Here is a 12,350-nt window from a genome sequence, read left to right on the forward strand (position 1 = left end):
GGGCCACTGGGGAAGAGGGGGGGAGTAAGGGCCACTGAAGGAGGGGGGAAGGTCCACTAGGGGTTTGCCAGAGGGAGGACCACCAAAGGGGAGGGAGGACCACTAAGAGGGGGAGGGGGGAGTGAGAAGACCACCAAGGGGGGACTGCAGAGGGACAGGGGGCCAAGGGAGAACACTGAGGGACAGGAGGGAAGGGAAAATCACTAATTGACAGGAGGGGAGAGCACTATGACTTTAAAAAAATAAATAAAGAGCTGCTCCACTCTCAGTCCCTATCCTACCCCACAAACCCTTTCTTTTACACTACACACATACACAATTCATCCCCCCCACACACACAGAAACATACAATGCATCCTTACACAAAGACACACCCGAAACACACAATTCATCCCTTACGCTCACACAAACACTCATTCTCTTACACACAGAAACAAAATGCATCTCTTACACACTCAATGCACCCCTTACAGACACACACTGCATTCAATTACATACACAGAAACACACCTTGCATCCCTTACACACACACACACACACACACACACACACACACACAGAAACATACAATGCATTCCTTACACTCAAACACACACTGCATCCACTATACACACACTACATCCCTTACACAAATTGGTATCCCTATACACTACATTCTATAAGAACACACACATTACATCATCTACAATAACACATAAAACATCCCCTACACACATACACTCCACTACCTGTGAGATAACTCATGGGTGGGCCATGTAGGTGGATTTATCTGTGGGCATTGTAAGCATACTCATGGTCCTGGGGGCCCAGACCTTGAGCTGTGTAATGGGTGAAGCAGTGGCTGAGTGACAGTCAACAGAGGGTTGTTGTCAATGGAGTATATTCGAAGCTTGGGCTTGTCACCAGTGGGGTACCTCAGGGATCTGTACTTGGACCTGTCCTCTTTAATATTTTTATTAGTGATATTGCAGAAGGTCTTGATGGTAAGGTATGTCTTTTTGCTGATGATACTAAGATATGTAGCAGGGTTGATGTTCCAGGAGGGATAAGCCAAATGGCTAATGATTTAGGTAAACTAGAAAAATGGTCAGAGTTGTGGCAACTGATATTTAATGTGAATAAGTGCAAGATAATGCAGAACACTGGTGAGACCTCACTTGGAGTATTGTACGCAGTACTGGAGACCATATCTTCAGAAGGATATTGATACCTTAGAGAGAGTTCAGAGAAGGGTTACTAAACTGGTTCATGGATTGCAGGATAAAACTTACCAGGAAACGTTAAAGGATCTTAACATGTATAGCTTGGAGGAAAGACGAGACAGGGGGGGTATGATAGAAACATTTAAATACATAAAGGGAATCAACAGAGTAAAGGAGGAGACTATATTTAAAAGAAGAAGAACTACCACAACAAGAGGACATAGTCTTAAATTAGAGGGACAAAGGTTTAAAAATAATACCAGGAAGTATTACTTTACTGAGGGGGTAGTGGATGCATGGAATAGCCTTCCAGCTGAAGTGGTAGAGGTTAACACAGTAAAGGAGTTTAAGCATGCGTGGGATAGGCATAAGGCTATCCTAACTATAAGGTAAGGCCAGGGACTAATGAAAGTATTTAGAAAATTGGGCAGACTAGATGTGCTGAATGGTTCTTATCTGCCGTCACATTCTATGTTTCTATGTTTCTATGCCTGAAGCTTCTTCTCAAATATATATGATGTTAAGGATGTCCTGGTCCTGCTTCAGTTAAAACACCCTGTGCTTTCTAGAAATTGAATGCAGTCCTTCCAATACATACCCAGGTTTTGTCAGTACTCCTGGGAAATAACTAACTCATAGACAGCGATTTGCCTTAAGGAATAATTTGGAATCACTGCTCTAGGTCACAAATCAAATGAATAGAACCTTATATTCCTTGTTTTGTTCCAAATACCTTGATGAACTTTAGGAACATTCTGAGAAACTAAGCAGTTCCAGAAATGTAAAAACTGCTGAAAAGTGTACAAATATAACATTTTCATATTTATATAGCAAACCTTATAGGTACCTTTTTCTAATTCAAGTTCTTTAATCAGCAAACAAAATTCCTCAACAATTTTATCTTCTATTGTGCTCCTTCCCATGCCGAAATCCCTTAAGGTGGAAAGGGTAAACCGTCTCATTTCTTTCCAATTCTCACCATGAGAGAAAGGAACGCCTATAGTAGATTGCAAATACATGTATTAGTTAGTATTAAAAATGTTTCCTGTACAATGCTGCAGGATATATTGGTGCTATATAAATAATTGTAATTATGATATGTATTTATATTATGCAAGCACTTTTTTATTAAACATTTTTTTTATATAAATAGAGAAGTATGGCAATGGAGAAGCATTTATTGCTGTTGACATGCCATGCATTCATCACCCCTTTGGTAAAAAGTTGCATCCTTCTAATCAATTTGTTTAAATACATTACTTTTATTATAATTAAAAGTGCAGTGCTTTAAACAAACCCTTAGATAGGTCAAATTATGCTTAGAGAAAAAAATCTTATGCAACAGTACAACTGAAAGCTGTACGTGTAAAATCATGTATTTACCCCATCCTTGGTTAATGTCTTCAAATATTGGGACAAAAGGCCTTTCAGCAAAGTCATCTGCATTGTCCACGAGAGCGCTCTTCACCGTTTCATATCCTGAGAGAACCACCATTTTCACACTCCCCATTTGAATTCTAAAAATCGTACCATATTGCTTTGAAAGCTAAAAATAAATAAAAATATATTATTGTCACCAAAATGTATACATTTTTTTCAAAAAAGTGGTTGATCATTCTAAATGCATAACCCAGTTAGAAAGACTAGAAACAGCCCCTCCAAATGCATAAAGGACAACATCATGGGGATCAGGCCGAGATCCATGGTCCTGAAGGCTTGGGGCCGTCCAGCTTGTCAGTGGGGTGGGACTGCTATTTTTGAGGGCAAACGCTAGTGACAATGCTTTCCTATGGGGAATTGACTGACACTGGATGTCCTCATGTAGAGTGTGAGGACTTCTAGTATCAGTTAGATTACTAAAAGTCGCCTAACCACCCAAAAGTGCCTCTAGTCTTATTGACAACCAATAAAGGGGACACTATAGTCACTAAAACAACTTTAGCTTTATGAAGCAGTTTTTGTTATGGTGTATAGACCATGCCCCTGTAGTCTCACTGCTCAATTCTCTGCCAATCAGGCGTTAAATCACTCTGTTTGTGCAGCCCTAGGCACACCTCCCAACATGTGACTTACACAGCCTTTCTAAACACTTCCGGTAAAGAGTAATCTAATGTTTACACTTCCTTTATTGCAAATTCTGTTTTATTTAAACATTTTGGTGACTATAGCATCCCTTTAAACACTATATTGAATTATGTTTTTTGCACAGCATTTCTTGGAGTTTGGGCAAAAGCTATGAAAGATTGTGTTCAGGTCGCAACATTTTTTCCTAAAGACAGTCACCTTACTCTGCAAAGGTTTATTGTCCCAGAGTAATTTGTGAAACTTACCTGGGCTCCACCAGAGGAGTATTTTAAGTTTTTTCCTTAAAATACCATTGCCAGAAAGTATTTCATTGGAGGCATTACATCTATTTCAGTATTATAGCAAATTCAAGGCTAACAATTAAACTAAGCCACAAATAAACCTGGAGACTTCAGGATCACAAACAGGGTATCACCCCGGGTCAGCTCCAAAGGAATGTCCCTGCAAAAAGACTTCTTACCCTCTGCGCCTCCTATCCTCCTTCCATGCCACAAAACACATTCTCCGTAATATAGGTTGCTCTTTAATCTCCACACAGAACCATCCACCAAATAGCTTTGATTGGATTAAATAATTGCAATGTAATGAACTAGTAATGATGACTGCTTTGCCTCTTATTCCTTCTGTTTTTTTTTTTAACATATATTTAAAATATAACATTTTATTTACCACAAGGGAAAACAATAAATGGATCTGCAGCAATTATTCTTCAAGGGATATCTTTGTAACGTTTACATAGGTTGAAATGGAGCACAACTGCAGATTTCTTAGGGCTTAGATTGTTGATTAGGATACTTAGAGAATAGAATAGGAACTGTGTATTCAATAATGGAAAATACAGGTACTGTATCTTTAATTACTTTGCTGATGGTTTAATTGGAGTAAGCAGCTTCCGATATACATGCAATCTAGCACATTGGTGTTTGCAAGTTTTAAGGAAATGGAGGAAGTTAGAAATGAAGTTGTAACAGGAGTGATTCGTTTTGGAGTTAGAGATAGCAGGCCTGGGAGCAGCTGTAGCCTGAATGCTTAACGGACTTGAGAGCAGGCTGTAGCAGAAATGCTTGGCAAACTTGAGAGCAGACTATGGCAGGAATGCTTAGCGGTTTTGAGAGAAGGTAAGCTCTTATCACAGATATAACAATTTACTTAGCTTCCAAAGGGTGAAAAATCAGGTTCCCGGAGTTCTCCTCTGGGGAGGGTTGTTTCTCAGGCAGGATGAGGAAAGTCCAGATACTAGCCGTGGTCGAGGAGAGGAGAAGGAGGGTAAGTAGAATTCCAGTCTGGTTCGGTACACAAGTAGAGTTCGCAGAGAAACTTTTAGCCGGGTTGATATTGCGGTAACGCTGTTCAATAATCCAGCATCTTGTATCTGGCGCGGTCGCATTATGTAGCGTGGGGAGACCGCGTCAGAGAAGGGGTGTGGCTAAACTCCGTCAACCCGGAAGAGACAAGGAATTACCGGTAGTTGAGGCATGAAAGTACCCAGGGCCGGCTTTAGGGGTGTGCGAGCTGTGCGGCCGCACAGGGCGCCATGGAGCAGGGGGCGCCTTGCGGCCGCACAGCTCACACATGGCAGGGATAAAAAAATAAATAAAAATTGCGTCGGGGCTTAGCGTGCGGCGGGGGCGGGACTTAGCGTGCGGCGGGGGCGGAGCTAAAATGCCATCTAACTGCTGCAGGGGAAGCAGGAAGGAGTCCCTGCTTCCCCGAACAACCAGAATCCAGGAGCTGCACTGCCTGTCTGCCTCCACAAGGAACAGAGGTAACTATGTGATTGTCTGCTTGTGTGTTTGTGTGTGTGTGTGTGTGTGTGTCTGTCTATGTGTGACTGTCTATGTGTGTGTGTGTGACTGTCTGCCTGTGTGTGTGTGTGTGTGTGTGTGTGTGTGTGACTGTCTGCCTGTGTGTGTGTGTGTGTGTGTGTGTGTGTGTGTGTGTGACTGTCTGCCTGTGTGTGTGTGTGTGACTGTCTGCCTGTGTGTGTGTGTGTGTGTGTGTGTGACTGTCTGCCTGTGTGTGTGTGTGTGTGACTGTCTGTCTGTGTGTGTGACTGTCTGCCTGTGTGTGTGTGTGTGTGTGTGTGTGTGTGTGTGACTGTCTATATGTGTGTGTGTGTGTGTGTGTGTGTGACTGTCTGCCTGTGTGTGTGCCTGCCTATGTGTGACTGACTGGGCAGACTAGATGGGCCAAATGGTTCTTATCTGCCGTCACATTCTATGTCTGTGTGTGTGTTTGTGTGTGGCTGTCTGTGTGTGACTGCCTGCGTGTGTTTGTGTGTGTGCGTGTGTATGGCTGTCTGCCTGTGTGTGTGTGTGTGTGACAGGGTGCGTGGGAAGGGGGAAGGAGGGAGGGAAGGAGTGGGGGAGGGGGGGACGGGAAGGGGGGCGCTGTGAAGATTTCTCGCACAGGGCACCCAAAGGCCTAAGGCCGGCCCTGACAGTACCCTCCCTGTAAGGAGCACCCACAGGGTGCTATCAACATGGTTTAGAAGGATAGCGTTTGTGGAATGCGGCAATTAACCTGTTTGCATGGATCACAGAGGAGTTTTCCCATGTTTCTTCATCAATTCCGTAACCCTTCCATCTAATGAGGTACTGTAGAGAGCCACGATGGATCCGTGAATCCAGAATCTTTTGGATCTCGTATTCTTCTTCACCTTGTACCAAAACAGGATCAGGAGTAGTAATTACATCTCTATGGAAAGGGTCAGGAAGATGGGGTTTGAGCAAGGAAAACATCAAAGACAGGATGAAGTTTTAAAGTAGGTGGAAGCTTCAATTTCACAACGTTACGGTTGATAATTGACAATATTTGAAAAGGTCCAAGAAAAAGGGAACTTAGCTTCTTTGAAGGACGGTTGGTGGATATGTTTTTTGAGGAGAGCCAGACAAGATCACCAATTTTATAAGCGGGAGGAGGTTGTCTTTTAGTATCAAAAAACTTCTTTTGATTGGAGGATGCTAATTCAAGATTTTCATGTAATTTTCGAAATAGGAAAGACATGTGAGAGATTTGATTTGAAACGGTGGGGCTAGATGAAGGAATTGTATGAGCAGGAAACGAAGAGGGATGAAACCCATAATTGGAGAAGAAGGGAGTCATTTTGCTACTGGTATGAACTGAGTTGTTGTATGCAAATTCGGCCATGGGCAACCATGTCATCCAATCATCTTGTAAGTGGGAACAATAACATTGTAAATATTGCTCTAAGCATTGGTTAACTCTTTCAGTTTGCCCATTGGTTTGGGGATGATAAACGGAAGATAGTTTACGTTGAATACGAAGAGAAGCACACAATGCGTTCCAGAATTTGGAGGTAAACTGGGTTCCTCGGTCTGATATGATTTCATCTGGAAGTCCATGAAGTTTCACTATATTATCGAGGAATACTTTTGAGAGTTCAGATGATGAGGGTAATTTCTTCAAGGGGATAAAATGGGACATTTTTGTGAAGCGGTCCACTACTACTAAAATGGTGGTATGATGTTGAGAAGGGGGAAGTTCCAACAAGAAGTCCATAGAAATGGATTGCCAAGGCCTCTCCGGAATCGGTAGATTCAACAATTGACCAAATGGGTTATGATGTTCAGATTTGGATCTTTGGCAGGTTGAACAAGTTTTCACATAGGATTCGATGGTGGTGTCCTGGCGAGGCCACCAATAATATCTTTTGGATAATTCTAGGGTCTTTTTTATACCAGCCAGAGGAGAATCATGAATAAATTTGAGTACTTTATTTCTGAATGCGGGAGGAATGTAAATCCTGTCATTGAAATAATAGAGACCATCTTTCTTTGATAACTTAATTGATTTAGGAAGTTCAAGAGCATCTTTACTTAGGCCTTTTATGTCATCTATAAGGGACGTTAAGATTCCGATGACTGTATGCGGAGGAGGTTCCAATTCAAGATCTTGGTGAATTCTGGAAAGGGCATCCGCTTTTTTGTTCCTAGATCCGGGTCTAAAAACAATTTGAAAATTAAGCCGGGAGAAGAAAAGATTCCATCTTACTTGCCTAGCAGAGAGAGTCTTGTTGGAGTGAAGATATTTAAGGTTTTTATGGTCAGTATAAACCATTATAGGAGTTTGTGTTCCTTCAAGAAGATGTCGCCAGGTTTCTAAGGCTGCTTTTATACTCAATAATTCTCACGTGTTTTTTGTGTTCCTCAGGAGTGTTAGAATATATAAGAATGTCATCTAAATAAATGATAACACAGACATCTAGAAGATCCCTGAAGATGTCATTTATAAAATGTTGAAAGATTGCGGGGGCGTTGCAGAGGCCGAAAGGCATCACAAGATACTCGTAGAGGCCATATCTTGTTCAGAAAGCAGTTTTCCATTCATCGTTAGCCTTGATTCTAATGAGGTTATATGCCCCACGAAGGTCAAGCTTGGTGTAGATAGTAGCAGTTTTTAACCGTTCAATCAATTCATTTATCAGGGGAAGAGGGTAACAATTTTTAACTGTTATTTTGTTTAAAGCTCTGTAATCTATGATGGGACGTATAGTCTGGTCTTTATTTCTCACAAAAAACATACTGGAGGCAGCAGGTGAGCTGGAAGGTCTAATGAACCCTTTATGGAGGTTTTCATCCAAGTATTCTTTGAGGATTTTTAATTCAGATTCAGAGAGAGGATAGATGTGCCCAAAAGGTATGGGGGCACCAGGTATGAGGTCTATGGGACAGTCGTAGGGACGATGAGGTGGGAGTGTTTCAGCTTCCTTTTTACTGAATACGTCTGAGAACTCAGAATAACAGGAAGGTATAGTTGGTTCTTCAATAATCTGAAAAATTGGAATATGTTGTAAGCATGTTTCTTTACAATAAGCAGAGTTAAAGGTGAGAGAGAAGGGAGACCAAGTAATTTGTGGGTTGTGGTTCCTTAACCAGTTGATTCCTAGTATGACAGGATAAAGAGGTGATGAGATAATATCGAATATAAGATATTCAGTATGAGTATGATTGGTGGTTACTCTTACAGGAATAGTTTCATTTAGTATAGAGCCCGAGGATATGAGGGAGCCGTCAATCACTCTGACAGAAACAGAAGTGCATTTGCGAACACAAGGAGAGGAGAAGGAGGGTAAGTAGAATTCCTGTCTGGTTCGGTACACAAGTAGAGGTCACAGAGAAACTTTTAGCCGGGTTGATATCGCGGTAACGCTGTTCAATAATCCAGCGTCTTGTATCTGGCGCGGTCGCATTATGTAGCGTGGGGAGACCGAGTCAGAGAAGGGGTGTGGCTAAACTCCGTCAACCTGGAAGAGACAAGGAATTACCGGTAGTTGAGGCATGACAATCTTCCCCTTTTACTCTTTATTGTTTTTTACAAATTGCAAAAAAAGTTTAACAATAATTTGACCAATGTCAATCAATTGACAAATTAATCTACATTTGTGGGTAAAAGCACATCTACTCCTTTCAATATATATACAATACATCAACGTCTTATCACAAGTATCCTTAATTCAAGCATTTCATGAATGCCATCTTGTGAATAATTCAAAATGAGTGAACTGTGTGGGTCCATGAATATAATTGTGAAATTAAAAATACCATTTCTATTTAATAAAAATGACATAAGAATTGCCAAAGTGCAATGCTTTCACTTTCACTGGTCCGACTGAGCAATCAGATACCTAGTGACTTGGATACCCCAAGACCTCACTCAATTGTATCAAATCAACTTCACCTAGATGCTTAATAACTTCAAGAAGAATCTGGAGGAGTGGATGCTACCTCACCTGTCCTGGCTCGGACACATCGCTCGGATAAAAATAAACCTCCTCGTCTTCTATATTTGTTTCAAACACATCCCATTCAGATCTGAGCAGCATACTTCACGTCACTGAGGTTGTTAATGATTAAATATATATGGGGCCAGCGCACACCAAGACTGAAATACGAAACACTAATGGGACCGCAAATTGAAGGTGGACTGGCGGTCCCTGACTTCCAACTCTACTACCAGGCCTGTCACCTACAAATAACATTAGAGTGGGTTAAGGATGATGTAGTTAAGCCGTGGAAGAAGATTGAGCAAGTTCAAACAGGCGGCTCCCGGAAAGCAATAACATGGATGAACTCAACAGAAGGAAGGTGTATTTCACATGAGCAACCTTTGGTGAAGGCCACCATGGACGTCTGGCTTAGAACGTCCTCGAAGATGGGCTTCTCTTCCTTTCCCTCTCCCCTATACCCACTCACGAATAATCCACTTCAGAACTTCTGGTTCTAGTCCTGTTTACCTTGTATTGTCTGCAGCACTGGGGGCTGTGCTTCACCTGTGGTTGATGTCTATCACTCTAACTTCACCTGAGGCAGATCGCTAATCAGCTGGGCAGAAAACACTGCCCCTCCCTGAGTCAGTTTGTTGTGTGTTGTTTTATTTTCCTGTTGCTTCAAGACTGGTTTGGATTGTGACCCCTGCTTCTGGATCTTCGTTATTGCCTGTTTGCTTCCTGCCCTGACCTTTGGAACCATGTCTGACTACTCTTCTGGATTTCCCTTGTCTGTTCTGCAAATTGGAACATCTTTCATGCACATCCCCTGTGCACAGATTCACAGTCCTGGTGGTTTCTAACCTTATCACCTTAGACTGTGTATATCTGCAAGGGTGAGCACAAATCTCTGCCTATCGGACTCCCAACTAAGGTAAGCCCTGACAGGCCGGGGACAAACTCAAACCCTTTAGCGGCTTTACAGACAGTCCACACCCTACCTTCCTACACAGACAGAAATACGAACATATAGAGAGATACGGAATTTGTTGGTGCTATATAAATAATAAAATAATAATAATAGGACAATTCAAAAGCAGCATCCCACAGAAACCTGACCGATCAGGAGGGTTTTACAAACGTTCTCTGACAACCGTCCCCCCCATTAAAACCTGCTGCATACCTCCTGCATCACACCACAACACCAACAGCCAAACAAGAAATCTTTAACCGTTAGGATACTGAACCCTATTCACAAAATACTAATTACTAATTACATTAGGACATACCAATCCCATCTTACTCTCCCTCGTAGTCTGTTTTGTGGTCTATATTAATGTGCCAGATGCAAAAAATGCATATGGCAATTACTAATGTAATTGATCTACATCAAATAAATGTGCACATTCCCCACCTATTTTAATTATTTCTTTTTTTTCCTTCTGTGTATAGTTAAGAATATATTGGTTCCAGGTCCATGTCCATGTATATCCATGTAATTAAAATTTTAATTAATTGTAAGATTGTTTGAGCAGGGCCTTCCTTACCTCTAAATGCCCCTTTCTATAATTGTAAAGTGCTGTGGACTATATTGCCACTATATTAATAATAGTTCAATATAATGGTGCCTTGGCCTATTGTTACTATCCTTTGCAACTTAACTTCTGCATTTCTCACTGAGATATACCAAAGTGTTAACTAACTACTCTTTCCCAAAGCTATCATGGATGATATAATGAAAGATTCTCAAGTGAAAAATGTTTTCACCAATTACATTAGATCCATGGATCCACTCAAAATTACAAAACTGACATCTGTTCTTTCAAAACATATAGGTACACAGAACTAGAGAAATGAAATTACAATCGAGCAAAAACATAGCATAATGTCAAAAATGTTTCAGTCATTACTTGGTGGCAATATTCAAATCCCATTTGTTGCAATATTTAAATCCAGTTATTACAAAGTTAAACAGGCACTGGAGATGAAAACATCTTTTGTTTAAACACCCAAATATTTTTATGTGTGTGTGTATATATACAAAATAAAAGACTGATATAAAAGGTTACCTCCATAAGTGAGTGGGATGGCCTCATTAGGTTTATCATGTGCAGATTTCCTATTAACGGTAAAGCTCTGGGTCCAGGAGGGAGATTTTTTCCAATGTTTTGAATCCATAATTTTAGTATATGAACAAGGTACAAAACAGCCAAGGCAAGCAGGACACCTGTTGTTGAGAAATATGTAGAACTCATCCCTTAGCAGCTTGTATGAGTGTTTCACTTGACAGTGTTGTGATTGTAGACTATAGTTGGTTCTCTGTTAAAAACAGAAATTATTAACCAGTGTAAATATGTTCCTCTTCCCACAAGATTCTAAAAGATACAGCAATTGGGAATTTTTTATTTTATTAAAATTGATTGAGAGGTTGTATGATCCACAAAGATGGTTCATAAATAGAGTTGAGCGAACCCGAACCGCAAAGTTCGGGTTCGTACCGAACATTACGTTTTGTGGACCCCGTTTTTTGGAGTTCAGTGTTCAGCGATTTAATGACTCGTTTTGAAAGGCTGTTTTAAAGCGTTTGACTTGTGTGCCCTTTGAAGCCATCACAGCCATGCCTACTAATGGCATGGCTGTGATTGGCCAGTGCAGCATGTGACCCAGCCTCTATATAAGCTGGTTAATTAGTATTATACAATTTTGCCCCTACTTGCTATACCGCGAGTAGGGGCATGTCGATTAAACAGTGAGCAGCCTATTAACCCCTCGACCCCTCCCCCTTGAGCTGTGGGTGGAAGCCCTAAATACAAATAAGGGGGAGGGAACTATTGTCCACCCCCCCCTCCCCCACCCCTGAGCGGATTCTTTGGAATTTTCCCACGCTGTGTAAAATGACACAGATCACTCTGATTGGTTAGCTTGAAATCCAGCCAATCAGAGTACTCTGTGTCATTTTACACAGTGTGGGAAAGTTATTTGGTATTGGTGGATTAAGTAACCAATTAGAGTGTTATGAGTTAAATTACACAGCGTGGGAAAATGACACAGAGCACTTTGATTGGTGGATTTCAAGCCATCCAATCAGAGTGCTGTGACAGGTAAATATAGAGACTTACCTGTCAGTCTCTTCATTTACCTGTCAGAGCAGTCTTATTGGATGGCTTAAACCCACAAATCAGAGTGCTCTGAGCCTATTTGCAGGGCAGGGCAAGGCTTTATAAGCCTTCCCCCGCCCTGCAGAGCTCAGTCTCAGATTATTTTTTTTTGCACTCATTTTTTTTTTTTTTGAAGTGCGTCGGTTATTATGACCCTTAGTCACCTGGGGGGCTGTT

At 41.4% G+C, this 12,350-nt stretch overlaps 1 protein-coding gene across 1 annotated transcript in view; it reads right to left on the reverse strand.

Annotated features, from left to right (window-relative positions):
* The window catches only part of LOC134586132 (uncharacterized), a 153,579-nt gene extending 142,253 nt beyond the window's left edge, over positions 1-11,326 (reverse strand). The window contains exons 1-3 of the mRNA XM_063441641.1: positions 11,085-11,326; positions 2,586-2,748; positions 2,050-2,199 (exon numbers count right to left, since the gene is read on the reverse strand). Of these exons, the coding sequence (XP_063297711.1) occupies positions 2,050-2,199; positions 2,586-2,748; positions 11,085-11,270 (499 nt within the window). The 5' untranslated portion in view covers positions 11,271-11,326. The remainder of the gene's footprint in view (positions 1-2,049; positions 2,200-2,585; positions 2,749-11,084) is intronic.
* Between the last annotated feature and the right edge of the window lie 1,024 nt (positions 11,327-12,350).

The sequence above is a fragment of the Pelobates fuscus genome, chromosome 2 (assembly GCF_036172605.1).
Source record: "Pelobates fuscus isolate aPelFus1 chromosome 2, aPelFus1.pri, whole genome shotgun sequence".
Taxonomy (NCBI): Eukaryota; Metazoa; Chordata; class Amphibia; order Anura; family Pelobatidae; genus Pelobates; species Pelobates fuscus.